This window comes from Larimichthys crocea, chromosome VI (assembly GCF_000972845.2).
Source record: "Larimichthys crocea isolate SSNF chromosome VI, L_crocea_2.0, whole genome shotgun sequence".
In the NCBI taxonomy this organism is placed as follows: domain Eukaryota; kingdom Metazoa; phylum Chordata; class Actinopteri; family Sciaenidae; genus Larimichthys; species Larimichthys crocea.
The window spans coordinates 714,871-741,438 of NC_040016.1; the positions used below are offsets into that span (position 1 = coordinate 714,871).

General features: G+C 38.6%; 1 protein-coding gene across 1 annotated transcript in view; it reads right to left on the minus strand.

Annotated features, from left to right (window-relative positions):
• cpne5b (copine Vb) overlaps window positions 1-26,568 on the minus strand; it is a 109,653-nt gene that overhangs the window by 9,183 nt on the left and 73,902 nt on the right. Inside the window, exons 9-18 of the mRNA XM_010756389.3 lie at window positions 18,559-18,662; window positions 17,069-17,173; window positions 10,532-10,573; window positions 10,214-10,289; window positions 8,350-8,403; window positions 7,461-7,522; window positions 5,017-5,063; window positions 2,324-2,505; window positions 2,001-2,128; window positions 634-736 (exon numbers count right to left, since the gene is read on the minus strand). Of these exons, the coding sequence (XP_010754691.2) occupies window positions 634-736; window positions 2,001-2,128; window positions 2,324-2,505; window positions 5,017-5,063; window positions 7,461-7,522; window positions 8,350-8,403; window positions 10,214-10,289; window positions 10,532-10,573; window positions 17,069-17,173; window positions 18,559-18,662 (903 nt within the window). The remainder of the gene's footprint in view (window positions 1-633; window positions 737-2,000; window positions 2,129-2,323; window positions 2,506-5,016; window positions 5,064-7,460; window positions 7,523-8,349; window positions 8,404-10,213; window positions 10,290-10,531; window positions 10,574-17,068; window positions 17,174-18,558; window positions 18,663-26,568) is intronic.

Below are 26,568 nucleotides of genomic sequence, written 5' to 3' on the forward strand. Positions count from 1 at the left end.
TGGTTTTAGAGTTAATTAACAATTAATTAACTCTTGCTGGAACAAAAGGCAAATTAGTGTATTTCCCCAAATGCTGAAGTATTGCTTTAAACCAGGTGTTTTCAAAGTATTAGCCTTCACTCAGAAAAAGATGCCACCATTTAGTTTACCTGCTTAGATTGGCTGAATTATTGAATGGCTCTGGGAGCATGATTATGTTATTTGATCCCATAGACACTCAACAATTGAGCAAAGGTACAGTAGCATATTGCTATTTGATAAAACTTCAGACTGCACCAAATACATACAAACAGTCAATCTTAAGGCATTTATTGCTTTCAGACTCTGGGAAAGTGGGAATAACTCTAAAACTTTCCGAAACTACTGTATCTGTGTAAACTTCATTTAACAACATCTAACACATTTAGACTATTCTATGTGATTTGCTTTTGATAACTTGATACAGAACGTGATATAGATTTTGTTTTTTATTTTATTTTACCTCCATTCACGCTCCTGGGAAAACCCACCTCCCACTTTGAAAACCTCTGCAAAACCCTTCATTTCACAGCACCTTTGACTTCCTTCTAGTTACCAGATTATTATCTAGTCTTATATAGTGCAATGAAGCTCTCCCCCCTTCCCCATTCTTACATTTACAATGGCCTCTTTGGTCTGGGCCATGTCAGAAATGACGCCATCTGTGATGATGAGGAGCACAAAATACTGAGAGCCGTCCTGTACTGCAGCTGCATACCTGCACACAGATAGAGACAGAAATTAGATGCTGTATAATCTCTTAATACAAAAACAAATCTGACTTGATGATTTATTGATGGATTTAATTAAACACTGATGAAGAAAATAAATCCATCACAATACATGTCTTATCATGCATTCTCACCACGCTCAAATTCAATAAAAATGTTCTTTGTCATTGCCTTGCCTCGGATAACACACTCATTAAAATGACAAACACACATCAGTTAATCATTCCAAACAATCAATTTTAAAACAAAGCTGCCTTACACCGTTTGATACACTGATTAACACCTTTGTTAAAATCTCTTCCTACTTGAGTTCACCTATTCAAATGCTAAACACCAATACCAGTTGTGCATTCACACAGCTATGGTTTCCTCCATGGTTTAAAAAGTGTGACTCTGTTTTATGAGAATGACATTTTTAATTACAACAGAGCGCTGGTGTAATCCGATGGAGAATTGTTTGGATATGGCTCGACAAATGGGGCCGTGACGGAAACAGCAACAGTGAGAGGTGGAGGTGGATGTCGAAGGCACAAGACTCCACTCAGATCATATCACAGTTTTTTCATTTGTTCCATCAGCTAAATCCTCCACTCTTGATAACTGTCAGCTGAACTTAATTAATATTCATACATTTAACATCCTGTTTGTTGTGTTAATGTTCTGGGTCAGGCACAGAAAATAAAAGTAAACTGAGGCCAGCAGCCAAAAAAATATTCATGTAAGACTTTTTTTTTTTTGATGGGATCTTAAAGATTATAATCTTTATTGTCTGTATGCCAACATAGTGGCACAAAGAATTATCATATCAGTAGATGGGTTGGACATGCATTGAACAATTTCTCTAACTCTTACTTATAAATACTTTTAGAATAAATTTATGTGGGAACGTGCCGGCTTCACTGTTTTTATCATTGTGTTTTAACATGGAAATATGAATAATGCAAAAAAAACAACAACAAAATATGATGAATCACAGGCAGAGAAAAGTTCAAAGGAATGTCCATGGGAATTGAAAAAGTGTTCAAAACATCACGATAAAAAAATCCAAATTTGCGTATTCCTGCTTTAGGCCAGTTCATATTCATCAAAGCGTGTGTCGACTCTTACTGTTTCTTTAGTGTGTGTTTGGCAGTAATAAACCAGACAAATAGATAAATTTATGCAGACTTACAGTCTGATGATGAAAGTCTGATTTTTCATAGAGCAGTTTTTTGTCCTTGAAGCTGTTCACCAGTTGCATTGCTCTCTCACCTGGCAACGTGGTTCACCACAGGAGCAAAGTTAGTTGGACCGTACAGCTGCACTGTCTTCAGACTCTGGTGGTATGCCTCTAGGATGCCCTCAATACCATTGCAGTAGGGATTTTCTATGTTTCCATTCTGAAGAAGAGAGAAAAACAGTGAAAATCATTTCTTTTTTTTTTCTTTTTAATCAAAGTACACTGTTTTCATTAGGTGTGATTAACTTGTTTCCTATCAGGTCATACACAAAATTTGAGTTTCAAAGTTGGAAATGAAAAGCATAAAATATTGAACTGAATTGGTGAATCAAAGGTGAAATAAGGTCGATTTTACCAGGGGAAACTCATGTGACACCCGCCCATCAGGGGGCAGCTTGGCACCAAAGCCTAGAGCGGGGAACATCTTGTCGCTGTCGTAGTCCTGAATGATCTCTCCAACTGCCTTCAGGGCCATGGCGTAGGCGTTCAGCTGGTAGGGGTTCATGTAGTGCAGTGAAGTGGACTGGGAGGGGTTACCTGTTGACCAGTCAATCAATGTCGAGGTTATTTAGGGACAAAGACGTCACTTCTAGAGTGTAAGATGCAGTTTTTGTGCACCACATCTGCATTGATGTGACATTAAAACACTCTTTTGTTTTGCTGCAGCATAAAGCCATGCATCACAATTAATGTGATTCCTGCCAGGTAGAGCTCACGTCAGGCCTCAGAGGTGATGAATCATTATCAAACAGTGGGAAGAAAAAAGAAGGCCATTGTTCAGAATTGAATACCTCTGAATGACAAATTAATTGAGCACCCTCTGTAATAACACACCGTGAAGGCTTTCAGGTTGGATATTTTGGATGTTTCAGAAAATACTGTTGTCATTTCACTCAGTGAGGTCATGGGTGATGTGTGCTCACTATTTGATTCGTCGCACCTGTTATCTGACAGCAGAAATCTTGTTGTTTGCCTGGTCAGGCTGTGTAAGCAATCTTATCTGGAGTGTAACAACAAATTGTTTGTCACCTTGATTAACACCACCACCAAATCTCAACAGATTGGGGAAAGTGACCGTCTACTAAGCCCCACCTAACACATCGATGTCCAAGCTTATCCCCAGTGTCTTTTGTGGTTCTCACTCCCCGTGTTCCTGTCCTCTCAGTCTTTCCCTATATCTGTGTCTATATGTGCTATAGTTTTGCCTTCCTCACTGGGTGTGTGATCACCTGCCTTCAATCAGCTCATCCACATGCAGTATATCATCCGTGGTTCTTCATCCATTCTTCACCAGATCGATATTTCCGCTGTTGTGATAGACTCACGTTCTCAGGCTACTTCTCCTCCTCACTCCAAGTCATTTTGAAAAATTGTTTCTCATGCCATTTTTTCACTTGCACAATTTAATCACTGTATTCCCACCTGCTTTCCTGCCTGCTTGACAACCTTGCCTCTGCTTCACTGCAGTCAGCCACACTCTCACCCTGGCCTCACTCTGATCCAGCTGCTCTCCACCGACCTCCATTATCTCCTATTTTTCCTTTTTGTAATCCCCAGACATTATTCTCCTATCTCCATCTTCTAACTCTGTAAGTCCCTGCAGTGAATCCCATTTATCAGCAAGTTGAGCTATTGTTACAATGGTCATAGTGACTGCCCAGAATGTGTTGGTATTTGTGTTTTATTATGTGTTAATAATATCATAACAGTAGTTGTCTCATTAAGTATCACCATTTGGTTAGTTTCACTATGACTCACAGCCCAGTTAAATTAAGTTATTATTATTCCTAATTATATTATTAATAAAAAAAAAATATTAGGCCATTGCATAGTTGTATGAAAAGTCACATTTTAATTAATGTTTATAAAACAGCTTCAAGACCAAAGCAAAGCAAAATTCAGCTGATTATATCTGCTCATTATAAAATAATGCACAATAATGTGGATCACCAAACTGATAATAGACCTAAGCATCAGTGTTCTTACAATTTTTTCAACAGAAACATCAAGCTAATGTAATGTATCACACAATAAGCCAATCGAGCTATTGTAATGCATTATTTTTGAACGGATGTGGTGGTGTGATATGTGATTCCTACTTTGAGTAATATATTATCTGTATTTACAGTTGGCAATAGTTTCCAGTCCCAGACGCTAAAGACAAAACTGCAAATGGCACATTTGAACAAATGCAAAGGTCAATAATTAGTCACTTTTTAAACAATTTTCTAACAGACAGACATTTCATAGTCAGTGACCTTCAATTCTGCCAGCTGAAACGTCTGCTGCCAGCTGATTTGATCAAGTGTAGCTAGCTAGCTTATTATTCTAACATCTCCATGAGTTGGTTGAAAAAGCTCTCTGACTCACTTTTAAATGTTTCCAACTAACAGTGACAGAGCCAAAAAAAATAAACATAATGGCCACATATGTAATTTTTAGAGCAGTTTAATATATTACACTTTTGCCATTGTATTTTTGGTACTATACATTTCCTAGTGTACCTTTTACAGCCTCATGAACAACTTTTCAACACCTGGAAAAATCCAAAGCTTCACACACATGGTCATTCTAACTGCTAGGCTATGATCGGATGCTGTTCATAGTTGATTTTATCAACAATCAATTGGGAAATGGGAAGTTTTTCTTCCAATAACTGGCGGACAAATCTTTTGGAACATTGTGTTCAGTCATAATGACATAAGTTGTGTAATTAGGTGTGGTCTTTATTTTATTTTGTGCTAAAATGCCTGCTGTAGCTTAACCTTTCCTTAAGCTGTATTGACAAAGTATTCAGGAGGAGGAACAATCCAGGAAAGGCTATCATTTAAAGGTGACAGTGTGTACAGTGTGTGCGCCCACATCTGCTGCTTGTGTGTGTTTGTGTGATTGATTCTCAAATTGGACATGCCACATTCAAAGAGCACTACTATCTATTCTTGCCCCCCTACAAGCATGCACACACACATGCACACACACGCACGCACACACACACACACACACACACACACACACACACACACACACTTTGCAGTGAGTATCACTCACCATTAGATGCTGTGAAATCAATGGCCACAGTGAAATTGATCTGCGTCCTAGAAGAAGGGGGATTTAAAGGAGGACATGGAAAAAAAAAATTAAAGACAGAGACCAGCCAGCAATAACAACATGCCAGGCCTAGTTAAATTCAAGTACTCACACCCAGTCTCACACACACACACACACACACATTTTCTGATACAAGAAAAAATGATATCTAAAAAGAAGGAACATCATACCCAAAATATGGCGAATAATTCTTATGACGATATAAGAACAAACAGATTAAAATTGTCATATCTTGTGTTTTTCATCTGTGTTACGGCAAAACGGAAGTCATTGAACTGTCAAAAAATACATTCCTCCGTTTATCTGACTTTCACCTGCCTGAGAAGGAATAGCAGGAGGTACAGAGGAGACACCGCGTAACAAACAATTAGACTGATGAAGCGCTTAAGAGCAAATCATAATCCAGTTTTCTCTGCTGGTGAAGCACTACACTCCTTTTGCTAATTTATGACAATGAGACGAGGCCCTCGGGGGCCTGAGCGACAGTTTCTTTGTTGTATGAGAGAGTCACCAAGGAAGGCAGAAGAATGATACAGTAATAAAATAATAATAAAAATAAACATGTTAGAGATTCACATTAACCTTTCAGTTTGTGGTGGGAATGGAAAATATGCCATGGCCTGACTCTGCTAACCTTAGCGTTAATCAAACTTGATTTTATTAATTCATGAGGTGTCTTGAATGTATTATATCTCTGCATGCGAAGGCAGATTTGCAAATTGTACATGCACCAAGGAAATTTTCACTGGGATTTTCTTTAAAGTTTTAGAAGTGGATTCTCTGTCCACTCTGTGTGTGTATGTCCGAGGTTGTGGGTGTTTGTGTGAGCCTTCGAGCTAAAGGTCAGTATAAAAAAAAATCTCTCTCTTGCAGACTCCTGTCACTCTGTTGAACCCTTGAAAAACGAGCATTCTTGACACTGCCGTCTTGTTATATAGTAATTTGACTCTTTTTTTCCCTACCATCCTTTTTCCTGATGCTTTCTCACACAACTGCAATATCTGTGGGCAAAATATCAACTTTTACTCTACCATTACTCAAATGTCTTCTTTTCCAGTTTTTATTTTACAACAATGCTTCATCTATTCAAAGTCTATGGTAGTAAAAGCTAATGTTCAAACTATTAAACTGATATGAGTGCACTGAACCATAGTCACCATAGAGGGATTGGCTCTTATATCATTATAAACCAAAAATATGTCCTTTTGTTCCTTACTCCAGAGCTGTCCCGTTGGTTGTCTGGCAACATTTCATTTCACCTCAGATGAAATATTGAGTTATTTGGACAGCCACATCATTCTTCCTTTTGTGATTACAGTGGCATTGCAGACATGAAAGCTTGCAAAAGAGTTTACTTTGTTTCATAAAGTTTTCACACCAAGTATAACAGAAAAGGGCATCAAAGACAGTGTAGAAATATACGGTCTTTCTCCTGTTTTGCCACAGAGCGTTTAGACAGTTTAAGTGACACACTTTTGTAACTTCCATCCATTTTCTAAAGAGCAAGTGCTCTAAGTGCCAGAGTAATGTTAGGGGACAGACTGATGAGAATGATATTTCTGAAGTGAAGCCACTAAACCTTAAGGTTATTGTATCATAGATCAGCCAAATCCAGAAACTGTCAGTGAAATCTGTTACACTTGTCAGCTCTGCTACAGACCATAAAACCCATGACAGCCTACCTGCTGTGATAGGACAGTGGAGATCAAAGCACAGCCCAACGTGACTGAAAGGCACACTTCACCTGAAACATACCTGATATTCTCATGTCAACTCTTAACCTAAGCTGAGGTCGACAGGTTGCTACCTACTGTGAAGACAGTTTGGCCTTGGATAGCTCATTTAAAATATATTTGACACTTAAATCACCCAGACAGCACTTACTGTGAACTTCTAAATCATTTTAACAAAGTTGCAGTGGAACTGTTATGGTGCCAACACATGAAAGATAAAGGGATAGAGATATATGCATTTTATTCATTCATTTATTCATTTTTAATGAATACTGTAGTTAATACTTAATGACAGATCTGTCATTAACTATTAACTACAGTATTCATTAATAGTATTCATGTAATTTTTTCTCCTCATTTTAGTACAGTACTTTTTGGCCATTATTGCTATGAGTCATTACTCAGAATTATCCTTTAAAGCTGCTATAAGCAATATCTTTATATTAACAATTGCTCATTGCTATGTGGCTATCTGAAAGGCTCTCTTGTAATGACAAACCAATGGACAATCATTAGAGTATCAGCTCATTTTGGCTTTACTGTCCACAACTATGCTTGGTTCATGTTATGTTAATCACATGTTATGTTTTTTTATAGGTGTTGCGGTCCTATAAGACTTCTTCAAGTATGCAGACAGTCAATCTCACTCACCCTCCTTTGATGTAATCTAAGAATGTGAACTCTGACTCCACTGAGAACGAGAGCAGGGTCACCTGGAATTAAAGACAAGGAGAAACATTTGATTAAACTTTAAAGTAAGGATCCTTTACTAAATGCAAAAATCTCCACATCTTGGATGTGGTTCAGCACTTGACACTCACTTTGGTAAAAGATGGGTGCCGGTTGTTTTCTGATGACAGATTCAAGTTTGAAGAGAGCATGAGATGCATTTGTATGCATTGCTTGCACATGTCCTCATTGCTGGGTAAATTGCGTGAAAATTGGTGTTTCAATTGGTCACTGGTGTTGCCCACTCTGATCTTTCAGATCTTATGTTCTTCAAGTTCTGAAGCATCTTTCATTTTGTCCCACTTACATACTTAAAAATAGGGTCAGTCATACTGGAGAATGAAAATTGAGTCTCATTCCCTGGATGTCAAATGCATATATAGATGAGTCACAAAAAAAGGTGGTCATTCCTTGGACTGGGGGCTCAAGCATAGTTAACAGACACCACCTATTTTTCCATTTACATCTGTATTTGATGACCTGTGAATGAAACTCAACAATCAACTACTTTCCTCCAGTATGACATGAAACAGTATACATGTTGAATAATCCCCTACAGTGCCATATATTGTAACTTTAACTCTTAGTATTTTGTCTGAATTTCCAAACTACAATTACTATTGAAATAAAATGTTTATTATTTAGCTTTTTACCAAATGTTTGAATTAACTGGTGTATGATATCAGAAGAAATGTTCGTGGATTGGCAAGAAGCCAGTGCTTGCATGATAATTAAAGGGAATCATTTCACAAAAGAGAAGTAGCTGTGGAGCAGAAAAGAGGCACAATGACAGCTTTGGAGCTATACTCACGGTTCCAGAGTTGACATATTTCTTTTTCTTCATTTTCTTCTTGGTATTAATCACCTAAAAATAAGAGATACAGATGTTTTAAACATAATTTGACCACAGTGTCTGCTTAGATCGACTATGTTGGCATAAATGCAACTATTTCATATAAATAATAGGTACTATTCACATACACACATACATATCTACATCCACCTTACTATATGTGCACATATACAGACTGTATAGACTTGTGGAATGCAGTGCCAGTAATACGGTGTTATTTTTGCCAGTGGTTACAAACTCATTAATGAAATTTATATGAAATAAAACAAGAGTTAATAAATCAATCCCTCAAAGCAAAATGCTGCATTAGTAGCGTGTAATTATAAAACTCCCTATAATTTCTCGCTTGCTGGATTTAGTGAGCTACAATGTATTTTCACAACAGAATTCATTTCAACCCTTTTTCCACTCATTCACACCCTGTAGTTTTACTATATAATTTCTTCCTAATTGGGTGCAACACATGTATTGAAGACATGTATGTGGGCGACATGAGGGGAAGTGCATGCCATCACTTACAGTAGATGTACGCAGCTGGAAGATGAATAGCAAGTGACAGAGGAAGGATTTAAATAAAGAAGGAGGGTGATAAATGAATTGTGTGCATGAAGAAAAGGGTAATGTGTATTATGGGAGAGGGTAGCTGATGTAAGATCACTTATAAACACTTATCTTGAGGGACAAGATTGGAAATTCAAACACAAATCTGAGACTACAAAGCCTTGATGGGTACAGACAGGCTTTAGCTTGCAAGGTTTACATTTACTTTTACCAGTATTCTACCAACTCCAGAACAAGAGAGAAATGTCAATCTGGAGACCAAAGACGTCTCAGCTCATTACCTTGCTTCCCTATGGCTGCTAGGCATGAAAGTGACAGCCACTAATTTAACATGGAGGGATGGCAATTTGTCTGACACACTGAACAATCTGCTGATGCAAAAACTAAAGGCCCTTTCAGTCTCACTGGGAGGTAGAGAGGAATCAAGAGCAGCGTATAATGGATCTGACATCCACAAGACAGGTATTTGTCCTTCGGCTGAAGGCCACCAAACCACATGCAGGCATTAGGGAATTGACATGTTCTCCTTTATGGTAAGATTTTCAAGCTTTACATTATATTAAAATTAAGGCTAAATGTTCAACAGTAGCCTTGATACTCATAATCTTACAACTGAATTTACCATAATAAACTGTATATCTATGTCATGTTCAGCCCTTGCTCATCAGCCTTGGATTCTGGGGTACTGAAACATTTAAGTGAGTTAAATAAGTGTTTGTGATTTGCATACACAGCTGTATTGTGTACTATTAAGACACATTGTTAGCTATCCCATGAGAAATACTGAGAAATAGCTATGATCATTCTAAATCCCTGATTGTTCTCCTATTAATCCTGTTTCATGCTGCTGCTAATGGCTCCACTTCTATGTGTGTCAGCATCCAGTTGATTATTATGGCAAAATAAATCTTATAGTACACCTGTTGTATTTAATTGGATGAATAACTGCATGGGGAAGGTGGGAAGACATGCAAATACTGCACCCACAAATGTCCTTTAAAGAAATGAATTAGGTATGTATGGAATAACTTTGAGGGGTTTTTTTTAACTCTTGAATAAATGCATTTTTTTGCTGCAGGAGTAGGAGCTATCCATGGAAAGGAATGTGCTAGAGTAATGGAAAATGTTACAACAGTGATGTCAGAAATATAAATGTCATTTGTGTCAGAAATGGGATCCAAGACACCCAGCATAGAGGGAATCCAGATCTCAAGAGCCAACAGGCACGCTATTGAGCTGTGAAAACACTGGAATTACTCACCTCATACACATTGAACTGGCTCTGCCCTCGAGCCAGCTCTCGATAGCTGGTCGTGAAATCTCCAATGAAGTCATGGCTGTGAGAAGGAATAAAGGTAGAGAAACATTAGTGAGTGAGAAAGTACTAGGCACAAATAACAGGACAGATGTTTGGGGCAAAATCATGACAGAAAATGTGTGAATCTCTGAAAAATTTTAACTATAAACTTAGCTTACATTTGAGTCCATATTTTATAACTGAAAATTGGTGGTTCTTTAATTATTAACGGCAAGTTCAAGAATCCTTAATTTAATACCAAGTCTTGGCAATCATACTCACCTGCCATCTCTATCCCAATCATACACCTCCACCTTGATTGTTCTGGAAAACAGATCAGGTTAGATTTTAAAGCAGTGTACTTTGTGCTATATTTCATTCTGAAGCTTTCAATCATATCACACAGTCAATGCAGTTTGTTCAATTGTCATGAAATTATAAATGTTCTCAACTTTTTAAACCTACTAGGATGTGAAGTACCTAAAAAGTGCATCAACATCAACAAATGAAAGCTCCAGTAATGCTACTAATGGATCTTCTGGTGAGATTGTTTTGCCAACTGCAGTTTCCAAGGTCAGGAATGAACTTTACATCTCAGCATGGCAGTTGTTCACACAATTGCAATGATACCATGTGACAAATGTATTACCTTTCTGTATTTGAACAGACACCCCTTCAAACACACAATGTCTATACATTGTGTGTTTGAATGATTACTCTGCAATGAGCCATCAGTAAAAAAAGGAGACCAATTCAAACAGGATGGAAAGAAAGTATATATGAGCTCCTTTCAGGCCAGCAATCTGAGACATTGTTGGGTCCACCTGTCTCTTAAAAGTTATTTGTAGACAGGTGTCGATTAGCTCAGTCGGTAAAGCATCCGCCTCATGTACGAAGGCTCAGCAGCAGCCCAGGGTTATAGTTATATATAGTTATAAATAGACTCTGTATTGTTCAGTGTTGTTCAAACATGATAGTACTGCTACAACAGATTGGCAAAGCTTGGGCGATATTTTGGATCTTGCACAAAGTCTAGTCAGTGCAGAACAGTGATGAGATGAGAAATGACTTACTGCAGCGTGCTGCCAAGCTGTCTTGTTACTCGGTCAGCCATTTCTACAAAAGCAGTGTAGCTCACCAGTGTCTGACTTCTACCACTTCAAAATAATTTCTGAGGCACAGCATTTAGAAGTGCCCTCTGGAGTTTTCTTGTAAACAAACAAAACGTTGCAATCAGTGTTTTTATACCACAGTGTGTGTATGCTTGGAGTCTAACAAACATGTTTAGTGAATATCCTCATATAACATTTGCAAAGCCTGTTTTGTTTTCCATTGTTTCCATTCATTTTTACCTTCCAGCAGTGTTTCTTCTTTACTGCCCTTTTTGGCATATTGCTACATCTGTTGACACATTACTGCCACCAACTGTCAATCAGCAGAATCGTGTGAAACCAACTGCAGGATGTATGATTTTCCGGCCTTTGTGCTTGCATGCGAGAAAGAAATTACTTTTCTAGAAAAACTACCTTTAAAAAAACTTAATTTGTGTATTCACTAATTGTGGTTAACAAGGATAGGAGAAATTCATACCAACCATCTTAGCCTTGGAGCTTCTTGTGCCAAATGAACAAGGCTAAGTATTACTATTGAGTGTAACGAGGTAAAGAAACATTAAGGATGTTTATTATCATTATTATTATTATTATTTTTACCTACCTAAGTGTCCGTTGTTCAGTTTGATGTGTCAATAACTAAATAACTGGGTTTGGACTGTACTTTTTTACAGCTGGACTTTTGACCTGAAATAGCAGGGTCAACACTGGTGTTCCCAATGATAATTAAGGTTGCAGTCAGTCAATATAATATGCACCACAGCAGCACCCTGACTATGTTTAACCAAAATGGAACCTCAACTAGTATCAATAGGAACACCTCAAAGTATTTAAAAAAAAAACTGTGATGAGGCCATTGATATGATTTCATTTAACCCAGCTTTAACCCAGCTTTTGATCAAAGTGGAGCAGCTGGCTAAATCTGGCAAAAGAAAAACTTGTTTAAGGCACTCCTTCCAAAATTTTTAACTTGCAAACTGAGCAAGCACATGTTAACTTCCAACGCTCAGAAGAACATCAGAAAAAAGAGACACTGATGACATTTTACACAAATGCAGCAGACACAATGTCCCTGCAGAGTGAAGAAGAAGAAAAAACTTTTTTTTAGCACTTTCATTCCCCAGTCACATTGATCTCACTCCCATGCCCCCCGCCCCCCCACACTTCATCTTGCACAAGTACTGACACCAGCCCAGAACCAAAGAAAATAGCGGCAAGCGGCACATCAGAGACTCTTTCCTGTCACTAAGGAATTGAAAGATCCCTGAAATAAGCCAAACTTCCTGCCTGCCACCTGGCCTCTGTCGTTCTATGGTGACGGTTTGTCCTTTTGAGGTTATCTTCAAGGCTGTGAGCTAAAGAAAATGTGCTTGTCACCTAGGTGGTAGAAACATCATGCTTCTCTTCCCGCGTGGGAAAAGACAGAGAAAAAGTAGAGGTATAAGACAGAAAGAGACAGCAGAAACACAGAAAGAAATCCCTTCCCCTGACCAATACACAGTGCTAGTGCTATGCATAAGTGGTGTGGTTTTAGAGCATGCCGCATTACTCAAATAAAGTACCAAGGTTGCTGTTTTCATGGCGGCTCAAAGCATTTGCCATCATTTGATTTCAAATCCTAACTTACAGCTGCATCAGAGGACTCAGGCACTCAGACCCTTGAGTGGCCCCTTGAATTCTCAGAACAATATACACTCCAAAACTAATCTGCCACAGATATCTTCAGCTACTATTCTAAGGCATCTTTAATGAACATGACCCATCTTCAGTGATGTAGGCACATATAATTGAGGTAAGAAAGGAGACTGCAGTAGACACTGAACAATTCTTCAGCTTCAATTACACTGATCTGTCTGTGATCTCTTGCCAGGGACCAAAATAGATATGTTTGAACCACCTGGGCAACCATGTTAATGAGAAAGAAATTATTCTTTTAATGTTTTTAATGAATTATCAGCATAAAAATATATGCAGGTACTTTAGGTACCACCTACACAGAGGAAGCACGGTACACAGGGGGTGTGAATATATATGTAGACATAAGACGGAGGGAATTTATATTTCTTCACACATCAGTTGTTGAGCAGAATACAAACCACCATGTATTTCCTTCCCGTCTCTCTTCACGCTCCTTCATCCTCTTTCCCCTTGACTTACTCATCTGGAACAGCGTCTTTTGACATATTGGATTTCTGTTTCTCCTTCTGTTCAAGTATACACGCCTTTGCTGCCTGTTATCTGTTATTTTCTTCATTTCTCCTCCTGCCTTCCTCTCCTATTTCCCTACTTTCATTCTCCTCTCCTTTGACAAATGTCTGTTGCTTCCAGAGCAGAGTGTATGTGCGTATGGAGATATGGATTTGTTCAAGGATACCTCAAATGCTCGCTGTCACCAGAGACTCAACTGGATCCTCCTGCTTGAAGGACAGTCAGCCTAATCACTGCGCCACCCTGTCGCCAGCCAGCAAAGTTGAAAGGTGGAGGTGTTTTTATCCTTGTCTGTTTGTTTGCAAGATATTTTAAAAGGTTACCAACAGATCTGAGTAAAATATGATAGCCTTTGGCGATGCTTCAGATTAGGGATTTCAGAGTGTTGTATGAAGTCAGCGCAAATGTGCAGTGTATGTGTCGTTCCATATAGTCCCCACTGGGTCTTTAATTGTTGTAAGACTCTCGCTAATAGACACCATGGAACTGAGGTGTCAAATTAGTTTTTTCATTTTCTTGCTTGAGAGTTTCTTTAAAAGAGTTCTGTAGATACAAGCATGAAGTGCACTGTCTCTTACATAATGTAAGAAAAACAAAGGACAAAATCAATCAGTTTAAAGTGGAACTCAAATTTCTATCAGAGTAGATTGCGCTTTGTTACAAAAGGAAAAGAGTGCAGTACTATATTTTAGGTGTCTGTGTGGTTTGAGAGAGAACGTGAAGGCATTGCGTCTTCCTCCCATTGTTCCTTCAGGGATATTGGTTGAATTACTCAACTCAGTTGGATTTGTTGAACTCGCTCCAACTTCTCCTTTTGCCCTTTGATGGATCTAATGAGAGGAACCTAACAGTAAACTGAAACGCTCTAATTAGAGCAAAGTAAATGAGTCTTGTGCTGGACTTGGAGTGAGTAGACAAAGTGCCAACCCAGATAACAAGCAGTTGGAGCCACAGTCACTACCTCTCTACCCAGATACAACAGCAATAAACATATTAATGTTTCTTATACAACTACTCTGCATCTTGTACCCACTAACATTGTAACAAGTTTAAACCTTCTGCGTGCATAGAAGCAAAAACAAAAGTGTTGTTTTGTTAAGTGTACAATGCCAGGATTCTCAGTTGAGGGTTAAAAGGGGGATGAAGGGAAACATTTTACATACCAACCTCACTTTTTGAAGAGAGGAACCTTTCAGAAAAATACTTTGAAATGCAGATTAAAAAATTTCATTTCATCTCCATGGAAACAGTCTAGGTCCTAAGTCACGTCTTATAATACATTTTTCCCCCTTGGGTCCTTCACCCTTGCAGGCTTGATGTGATGATGGAGAGCATGTCACATAATGTATGACAGGAGGGTCTGTGAGGGTGGAGGTTTGGCTTTAGCTTTTGACGAGAAGTCTTTGGGTCACGCAGTGGACCAAAGGGACAAAAGGAAACAACAAAGCTGCCTCTGTCAAGGACCTCTGAGGGTCTAGTCAACACAATTGTGGAGGACATTCTTAAAATGGACTTGTAACAACCGAAAAAGATTTGATATATGTAATAAAAAATGTTCTAAACTGATTTAGTTGTTGGCTCTTCAGTGTATGGGCATCACGCTAGCCCTTGTCAAATCACTGGAAGCGCTTTTCTTCAGCAGATAGATATAAACAGTAATTACATAGATCAAAAGCATTGACAGCTTTTAAGAGACGCGTTTGTTGCATGAATACAGCTTGGATGATAACGTATCATCACAGAGGTCGGAAAAAATTATTTATCAGTGGTTCGCAAAAACTATATAATTTCAAAGACAGACAGACAGACAGTCCTTCCCACTCCCCACTCATAGAAATATGTACTCAGAAAACAGGCAAGGAGCGACACAAAGTTTATTCCTCACCCACGCACAAGTATGTAACCTGTTTATAGCACTGTCTTGGTGATATTTCAAGACTTGCAGCATTTCAGGCTGTTTCAGCTCGTGGCTTGTCACATTTTATTATACTCTAAGTGTGGGCGTTTTCTGTGTGTGTGTGTCAGTGTGCATGTTTGCATTGGCACAGGAGCATTTTAGGAAGCGCCTTTGATGGCCAGCTCAGTCTCTTGTGTATGATTGCCTCTGACAGGGTAGTGACCCTTCATGTGTGATTGGCAAGCTCACACAATTTCACCTAATATTTCCCAAATATCAAATACTTCTAGAGGCAACCCCATCAGTAGCTCCCTTTCTGTTTGTGTTGTCTCGGATTTTCAGAGCTCAAACCAGGTTCTCAGCATTCTCAGTAATTAGAGTCTGACAGCATACAAAGAAGATAGGGCAAACACCTTTGAGAGGGAAAGATGAAAAAAGTTGAAATATTTCCCACCACAAAATAATATGTCTGTCATTCCTTTTTCATCTTCCCTCATGGCTCCTTCATGATTTAACTTGTTTTCTTCCCAGCACTGTCTTTTAAATTAGAGGCAGGCCGATAAGTTGGGAGAAAAATGAATTCATATCCCCTCTGCCAGAACATGTCTGCATAAATTATGTGCCAACTGAGAGCGCAACCCATCATTATTTTAGATATTTAGTCAGCAACGTAATCCAGTGTTTTCTAGGGCCAAAACAATGATGAATAAACCAGATTATATTATGAGTATTCAACATATCTTGTGAAACTTATGAACGTGTTTTGATTGATGCTACATACATGATATAATTCCAAAAACTAAAGCTACAGGTCCCAAGCAAAATGTTAGCATGCTCACAAGTTGATGATCCATGTTAAGGTCTAGGCCTACATAGCCCACTGAAGGAAGTAGCACTGTTCTTGTATTTCAAGTATTATAATAAGGAAACATACATAAAACACATGTGTAGCTACTTAAAGATGTATGCTTTATAATTTTAGAGAACTAATGATGTGTTGCTACATCTGTTAACAAGTTTGCAAACAGGATTGCAAACGCTGGTCATTGCAGGGGTTTAGTGAACAGTCAGCTCAAACACACTAATAAATAAAGTACATTAATTGTACATTTTTAATCATTAAAAAAAGATTATATCTGAGGGGAATAGGGTTGATAACAGAAACAACACAAGGAGGTCACTGGAGATTAAAGAGGCTCATTGTGCCTGATCTGTGCTGTTCTAGCAAAAATCAATACCTAGGGATATCCTAGGCACACAACAGAAGAAATAATGTGACAATAGAAAGAATGGGAGGCTTAATACTGTACAATGTGAACTGTTATTGATTTCTGCTGGTTAAACCCATCAATGCTCAGGGTGTAGTAATGGCTGTCGCCATTTTGTCAGTCTGAGACATTCTAATTAGGGGCCATGAAGGAAATCGATAGACCGACCCAACAGAAATCAATGAAGACAGACTATGACTAACTGACTAACTAACATTATTCAAGGTGTGTGTGAAAGTATGTGTGGTGTGGTAGAAACAGACAGGAATAGAGTCAAATGCAACAGTGAAAGGATTAACAGCAGATGTAGGGATCAGGAAGTGTTGCATTGTACCTATCATAGTCTCCATTGCAGAGTGCCCGCACAGGGATAGTGAAAGGCTGCCACACTGGATTTAATGTGTTCTTCACCACCTCTGTTTTATGACAGATAGTAAACCTAGAGGAGGAGAAGGAGGAGAGGGAGCAGGGAAGTTAGGAAAAGATATGTTCAAAAAGAGAAGAGATAATTCTTTGTTAATTATACAAGCCCGGGGATAGAGATAAATAAGGGGAGGAGCATGCAACAAAAAAGACAATGTCACATCCCAGAGATGCTTTAAATAGGGCTGTACTCAGTTTTGTGTACTGCTTGGCCTGTCTCCCAGCTATATTGTGTTTTAGACCACAGAGAATATTTAAATATTTCAGTCTGTCTTTTAATTCATTTCCCTTGACTACAAGTGTGACAATGATATGCAAATGGTTTCTCTGATATCTGGAATGTTTCACAGAGCCAAACCTCATCTATTCCTATCAAATGCCCCCCAAAAACCCTCTCAAAAAACGCAACTACGCATATCGTTTTATTTTTTTCACCCTAAACTGTGGATTACTTGTACTCCACAAAGTGCCTGAAGACTTTTAAAGCCCTGTGATTATTTTAGCCGCACCAGCCCCTAATTTGTACCTCCTTCTGGCACCAACAAGGGATACTTCTAGTGCATCTGTGGGGATCTGTTTCCCACCCTGTTATGTATAAAGAAAAATACTGAGAAAAGCTAGAAGATGGCTAATGAAGCACTTGCTAAAGCATCTTGGGCTGGATAGGACTGACGCTGCCACAACTACGCAGCCCCTCGGGAGGCTGAACAGCGCTCTGTGAAAGCGTGAGAAGATGGGGGAGTGTTATGCATCCCTACATGAATTGCCTCAGAAACTGACAGTGTTTTTCTTATTGATGGAAAATGCAGATTGTTCTTTTTATTCTTTCTTGCTTTTATGCTTTCCTCTCTTTGTTATTTGCTCTCCTGGAGCAATTTACCCAAGACATAGTCATGAGAGTAGTAGTTTGGTTGTGAACAGGATACTTTCCTCTGTCTGCAGCCTCTTAAATTGTTCATGCCTCAATAACCACTGCAGCTCTCCTCTCATACTGTACATACATTCTCATCTCTCTCTCCTGTACTGTATCTCCTCTAATGCTCCTTCTGTTTTTACCTCTCCCTTTTCCCCAGAAGATTTCCATTTGATTTTTTTTATTATGTCACTGTGACCTTTATGATATTGTACTTTAAAACAAAATTTTCTCATGTCTCAAAACTGATTTTCTAGGTTCTCATAGGAGCTAATTTACCCTGTATTAAGAACAGCAACATACTATCTTCTCCCTGTGGTCTGTAAAGCTTTGGTAACACAAAATTCAGCAACTGTCATTTTCAGTGTGGTTTTGACAACAGTTCCAGGACTACATTGTGCGTCTCATGGGGCTTCCTCAAAGAGCAGCACACTTACAGCTACTTTCTGAAACACTTGGAATAACATGAAATCACATTAAGCACTCACGTTCCATCTTCGTTGCTTCTGTAGAAGACCATGAAAGGATCTGACTTGCCAAAGAAGTCTTTCTTGTCCAGCTTGTTGGCACAGAACTGCATAGTGGCACTGTCCTGCAGAGACACATGTAGAGAGACAAGCGTGAGATAGATTTGGGAGTGAGGTATTATTTATGTGGCCTATTTCGAGCTTCTTCCTGTACTTCTTATCTTTTATCTTCACAGCTTACTGTGGGACGGCAGATGGAGGCAGATAACTGCTGTTATGCAGTTACTAATATCTTCTCTACTGATGGGGCAAGAAATGTAAAGTCTGATCCAAAGGTGAGGACACAGAGCCACCTTGTTTTTCTCAGCTCAGCCTTTTCTCGGCTTTTGGGCATCCATTCTGCATTTTGTCAACCTCAACTGTAAGTCCAGCTAACCAAAAACACAAGCATGGTGTTGATTCACTGTAGGACTGTAGATCTGACTAGCACTTAAATGGTCTCTCAATACCACTGTGGAGCAACTGATGTGATAACTGATGAAGCAGATGATTTTATATTAGCGCAAGCCAACGTAGAATAATCAAAGTTAAGCTGCTATAAATGAACATTGTTGAGTAGTAAAAGACCCAGTGAATGTTCAGTTCATTGTGAGGTGTTTATTTTGGTCATGTCACAGCCATCATAAGTCACCACCTAACTGTTGGAGATGAGCACAATTAGTTTTAGCAGGGGTGTGAGAATAATCAGACTTCTGTCCGGTACATCCTCACACACGAGTATACAAGTACAGACAGTGTGCACGCACACACATACAAATACCCACATGTAATATAGCTGGTGAAACAAGGAAATAAAGGCTCTGAACGATTATTTAATGAGTCACATCGTTAGTTAACAATTTGGGAAAATGTTCTTCACTAATTTGTATGAGGATGTGGGTATAGTATATGACTTTTCTTTAGTCTGTGCAGTGTGAATGTCACCTGCTTACATGCTCTCACTGGATGATCTACTGGCGGCCAGCCTACCATACACTTAAATTGTATCTATAAACACAGCCTAATGGTGTGTGTGCACACGCGTGTGTGTGCTCAAGTATGAAGGCACTGTAATTCCTAACCGTAGTGCCGTATCCACCCACCAGCACTCCTGCTAACATTAGTGCCAGCTGCTTACCAAGTCTAATTCTAGCATGAGTAATGGCCATCAAGCTAAGTTCTTCTGATACCTGTCACAGCATCTGGAAAACATCAGACGCTTTGAGTATATTTCAGCCTTAGAGAAACATCAAGCAAAAAAAAAGTTTTTGCTTTGGGTTTTAGGTTCTTCTAATACTTTTTAAAGACCGCTTTGCTTCCTGTTTTAGTGAAATAGCATGATGGCGAACTTAGAGTTCTTCTAAAATTAGAGCCAGAACATTTGGGTATCATTTGGGTGAAAATATTTGTTTTTTATATTTTAGAACCAAATTATAGGCAAGGCTCAATGCATCCTATCCTAAAAAATATTTTTAGGTACCTCTAAACTAAGGACGGCAAATGATTAGTTTCATCACAGAAATTGTCACTGATTATGATTAGTCCCTGTTATATATTTAATTAAAAATATGTCCTAGATTGCTAAACATAGAATGTTTCTTCAGTGTGCGTCTTGGCCTTGCAAGATTATAAAATTACTATAACCTACCTATTTAGTAGTGGTAAGAAAGCTAAACACAACTAAAGCTCTTAGTTGGTCAATAGACTTTAATTCAGCTCAGCAAGTGCTGGGCACAGTTTAGGTCACTTATAGCAAATATGGTGCAAATGTGAGAACCATCCACTTATCTGGCATTAGGCTTCTACAGTATAAAAAGACTCATGGTGAACAGTCCTTTAATAAAGATTCAAAATCTATGGACAAGAATCAGAGATATCTTCTTTTCTCTTCCACTCATTCTTCTTCCTCTGTGCAGTCATGGCTATGCAGCTATGCAATAGTGGTTAGCAGCCTTGAGCAGACTACTGAAATATGGTAACCTTTCTTCTTTTTAAATCAACACCCCCAGATGTTTTCCTCCCAAACTTCTAGTCTAATGAAAATGACCAATAAAAACAGACTAATAACAGATATAGATGAGATATATAAAAATACACCCATGAACGGGGAAATTATTTATAGAGACCAAAACTGTTTTTGTACCGGGTTGTAAATGTGTTTATTTATTCTGTGAGTTGGACATTTTTATACAGTATGGGGGCTTTTGGAGATTAACTCACTTTTGGAGCCAGCCTCAAGTGACTCTCTAGTTCTGCGTTGGCTTCATTTCTCAGCCATGGAGGTTTCCTTTTGCTTCAGTCCCAACTGACTCATCTGACTGACTCAACATACAAGACACACAAGTACTTTCATGTATGCGAAGTACTCTTGCAAGACCCATAAAACAGCGATGTGTCATCTTTTCACATCATTGAAATACAACAATCATCTCTACAGTTACTCCTCATTAATGTTATTTTAAGGACAGCATTCTGCTTTTCTACATGACCAAACTAAATGAGACTGTTTATCCAAAAAAAAAACATCACACAGATTCAATGCAATGTTCACACTTATTGACTTTCAAGAATTTCAGTTTACTGTTGTCATTAGCTTGGCAACAATAAATCAGCTGTGGATTCAAAAGATAAACAAAGACCATAAAAACATTATATGTAGCTTAAATAAATCAAAGACTAGCGGCAGATGTTAAGAGATTAATTCACACTGCAAACCAACTCTTTCTCTGTAGTACACCCTCTCTCTCTAACAAATAAGCCTGAATGTACATTTCCTCCACCGGCTGTTTATGATGAAATGTAGCACTTTTACCAACCCCAAATATAAATCACTTGCTGCATGCTGTTGATGCCTGTACTACTTGCTTACTATTACCCCTCCCTGTTCTCGGCTCTCCCTGTGTGGTGAGAAGGGGCCCTGACTTATCTCTGGCATATGGGCTGCAGCTAATGTGTGAAACACAGTGGGTTCATTACAGTATGTTCAGCTGCTATAACAGTAGATGCTATAACCCCAAGGCCTTATACTGGGCAGCCGCAGTGCCACTAATGACAGCTTAATAGCTTTTTAATGTTGCTGCTTGCACCTTGTATCTGGCTGGGTGCCGAGTGGATAATCAGCACACAAAAAAAGTGTGAGAGGTTACAAGTGTGACAGACTGTGAGTGAGAACCAGAGTAGTTCTGTGCACATGTGCCAATGTCTGCTTTAATTTCTGTAGGAATCTTGCAACAGTGCCCTCTCTGTGTCTTTATCAGATGCAGCCAGGCAACATACAACACACACTTCCCTCTGACACATTCATGAACACATCCACTCCACTCCAGTAGCGAGGGGGAACTTTATCTGTATTCCTACCCTTACCCTGAGGACACATACACACCACATGTCTGCCATTTCACACAACCCTCCTACACAGAAGACTCGCTCTGTTTCTTTCTCTTGAAAACACTCCTTTAATCCTCCTGGGAAATGTTGGCTCCCATGGTGTGTACTGATTGACAAACAAGCAGTTCAATGCCTGTGTTATCTGAACATGTAAAAGTAGAAATATTTGCTGTAGCAACAGATTTTACTTAATCTCTGTCGCTTTCTGTCTTCTACCCCTGGATACTCTGTGTCTGTGTGTATGTATTTTCTATTTCAACAAGTACCTAACTTCAATGAGTACTGACTCTCATGAATCATACACATGAAAGTAGCATTCAAGCTTGTAATTCACTGGATTGCAGTGTGTATACATTTTTAAAACTCTGCAAACTCATGATGAACAATGTTGAACAATGTCTCTGCATCTCATAAAAGATGATGAAAGAAATGGCTCCAGTTGTCTCCGGGGCTCAACTATCCACAGAGTGACATTACACTTATGGCTGAATTGCAAGATACGGTGCTGCGAGATCACGCCGCCTTCATTCAGTCATATTTTTCTAATTTCTATTGTATGTTTATATATTTTATATTCTGAGTGAAATAAACCATAAAAGAAAAGGAAGACAGAAAATGTGCGATTAATCATAAATCCTACAACAGGAAGTGTAAGGCCAAAGTTAATCAGTTACTCTATGCATGTTCTGTATAACTGCTAATTGAGGTGTTAATTCAAAAGTATGGATGTTGAAGTGTTAAATCACTACCTGAAGCTTAGCATCTATGCAGCTCTCTGAGCTCACTGGGATTTGCTGTAGACCCCTACTACATCAGAGGCAAGCTCATTGGCAACATGTAATACCTTTGTGCCCCTGTTGTTTAGCCCTGAAGGTGTGTATTGGATTCTCCTGCTGTAACGTAATGGAGTTGAACTTGTCACGTTGCTACCTTACTACCCACACTGACAATTTTATGTTCCACAGCATGTTTAGTCATACTGAAATCAACATGATAAAAATAGGACAATACATTAAACTGCAATGTCTCAAACAAACCCCATTACCAATCAAATACAAAAAATACAAAATAAAACTGTGAAATGGGCCAAAATGGGTTAAAGCAACCAATCCACCATACTGTCATTCTGTAAGCTTTATTTTAGGGCTTATTAACTTTAAACACAAGGTTTCACTGGTTTACTCTGCAGGAATTAAATGGACTTCCAGTGGCTTACTCCCAAAGTAAATGCAGGTTTCAGTGGCAAAATTCTGGCAACATTGCAGCTGTGCATCAGCAATAGGAAGGAGACACCAGGAAAAGCTAATAGGCACATAAAAGCATTTATAGTGATGGACTGTGCTGAGGATATTAAATATGCATCTGCTCCTGCCTCATTAAGGTTCTGTAGCACGAACACACACTCTCACAAAGGTCTGTGATCAACAGCCATTTGCTAATATGGAGAGAATCAGAGTATCAATATTTAAAACAGGGGGCCAGGCTGGATAGAGACACATTCACACCCTCAGGGGGGTAATAAAAGAGTGTTTGTGACAGGAGAGACAAGCAGCGTGTGTGAGTGTTACTGCAGAAAGAGTTATAGTTGTGCTAATAAAGAGAGACAAGATGGGGAGGAGAGGTAATAAAAGTATAGTGCATGGGTCAAACAAGTGCATTTATATTCAAATCACATGGGCATGAATTATTGTTAGTCTGTGTGTTTGTGTCTCTTGGGGTTAAATGTGGGGAAAAGTGTAGATAGCAAAGGTGGAAACGGGAGGGTAGTGACTCAATTAAAGACCACAGGGATGAGGTTGGGAGGAGAAAATGGGAGTAATGGAGATAGGGAAGGTAGACTTAACGTGATAAGCAATGACAAATGAATCCCCGTTGTTTGCATGGCAGTCCCCGGTATGTTCACAGTGTATACTCTCACATTTATGCTAGGTAACATGCGGTACATGATCCTGTCCATGATTCAATGCATTGTATATGCATGATTTTAAGAATAGGTAATTCCTTGCCTGGATTAGTCCCGTCTTTCTTTCTTGAGTTAAAGCCACAGGAAAAGAAATGTGTGACTTATGTTGTCTTGTTAGTTTGCAGCATTTAATAAGGATTTTCAAATGGTGTACGTGAGGGGAATTGAGCATCAACAATTTCTGCTCCCTGCTCAAAGCATCTTCTAATCGCTTCACTCCAAGCTGCTCCAGGTTTTCTATTTTCTACATTTGATATTTTCTCTATCCTACTTGTTCTCTGCCCATGCTAACAGAAAACCTGTTCCAGTTTGCACGGTAAGGAAATGTGGTGAATGCACAATGTGAAGTGAAATTTAGAGGCATCAAAGAAGACTGCAAAGTGAAGGGAAGCACAGGAAGTGAGGTGAACAGACGAGGATCTGGTGTGTGAGGTAATGCAATGAATCTGCTCAAAATATGTGGCTGTCATGATGACATAAATGTACGATTAAAGGATAAAAAAGGTAGAGGGCCTGGATGATGAAAGAAAACATGGAGTTCCTTTCATGTAGAGACATATAAACTCACCACACTATCACAGCAAACATCCAGTCGTCTGCACTGGCTGTTAAAGACCAAAAGACACAGGCTACAAAACAGTCCAATGGTTAAATTTGTGCAAATGAGGCAAAATGAAAATCCTCTCTGGGTTGTATCAGCTTTTTCATGTGATGGAGTTTTATCTTAAAGCGAGACGTAACACAGAAAAATGCTCCAGGCAAAATCACGCTGTTCTGCTCCCACTCAGCACTGCTCATATATCCTGTTGCAAATTTGTTGTAAAAAAAAAAAAAAAAAAAAAAAAAAAAAAGAGAGAGAGAGAGAGTATTTTGCAGTAGAAAAATGCTGGATTGGGGTCATGTTGGTCCTGTAGGATCTGATAATACAGCATAATTACTCTAGTGTGGGCAGCAGCAGGCAGTCAATAATTTCATGAAATTTCATATGTGACATTCTGAGATATTATTAGACTTTTTCCTGAGGTTACAGTATTTTTTCATTTATTATATGAAAGACATTTAATACAGTTTAATTCCATTTTATGTAAAATTATCTTAATAACTGCTGACTGATTCTACTGTATTAAAAATATGCGCAGGAAGAACACAAATCTTATTTTCCCTGTAGGACAAGCCAAAGAGATTGTTGCTGCATTAGGAAGGGCTGTCAAAGACCTCTATTTTGAGCCTCTCATGTCCAAAATATTGTCTAATTTATGCAACCCAATATAGTGATATAGCAGTGATATCTTCAAAAAGTTCAGCACATGAAATGTTTTAGTATACTTAAACATAGTTTAGAGGATTATATTTATCAAAGAAAGCCTGTTTTGGACACTGGTTTAATAGAAATGATCAGAAATGTCTTCAATCTGATACATAATTCAAATTTAGTCAGTAACTGTGTCAGGTAGGGGGTGCAGGGTCGTATACATAGGACATAGGACATATATATATATGTATATATATGTATATATATATATATCGTATATTAATCATAATCCTGACATCACAGACTGCACTTTTTCTTTGATACTCCTCTAGTTAATCATTTTTAGTTTTGTGTTAAAGGAATAGCTTGAGTTATTGAGATATTGAGATAAAGTGTGTAATTTGGGGGGTTTAGAGGTGCTGACTGTTTCCCCCCTGATTCCAATCTTTAACTGAACCCTGCTGTGTTTAACCCTTTGGTGTTTGGGTTGACTCAGACTCTCATTTTTTTTGACAGCAGATCAGTTGTAAATTATGCAGGGAGTTATGGAACGAGAAGGAGTCACTGTGAGCCACACTGTCACAGTGAGCTATTAGATGAAGAGATACAGGCGACAGGCTGCAAACTTTCAACTTCTCAGTGAGGTAACTAACTACTGTTCACTTTTGCAGACTCATGCTGTGTGCAGCATAAAATAAGTTGCAGAAAAAGTATTGCCTAACTTATATATTAAAATGACAATGGTTTGTTTTGCTGCACCAAGAATTGTGTGACCCGGACCATTTGAAAAACCAAAACAATGCATCATCCTCAAATTGGTTCGTTTCAAGACCTTTAGGTGTGAATCCTCCCTAACTCTCTGCAAAATAACCAAAAGCATAGCTAAAGAGCCTACGCACATAGCCTTTGTAGCTACACCATATCCACACTTCTTCAAAAATGTAATCACACATCAGGACTATCGCAACTATGAGATACCATATGGAGACCACATACAATGTGATTGGTGTTCTCCTCCAAGTTCATTGTGCCGATGGAGATTGTGAAGACCACAGCAGGGAAGTTAAAAGCAGGCTCAATGATCTACTGCTCTAGAATAAGCTCAGTTTATTAACTTCAACTGCTCCTCCTCAACACCTGAAGTGAGAGAAATTTCTGAGAGAGATTTCTAGGTAATAATGTGTCACTCTTAAGACTTATTTGCACAAGTTTTATTTGTTTCAGGATTACACCTTCCAACTAAACTCTGGATATGAATATTTTACTTACATGTAATGTGAAGATAACATAGCTTAAGCATAGTCTTAGAACAAAAGAAAATGCATTATGTGTTCTTGTTATTAAGTCTGGATATAATTTCTTAGTCTCACTTTATGGCTATTTAAGTTCA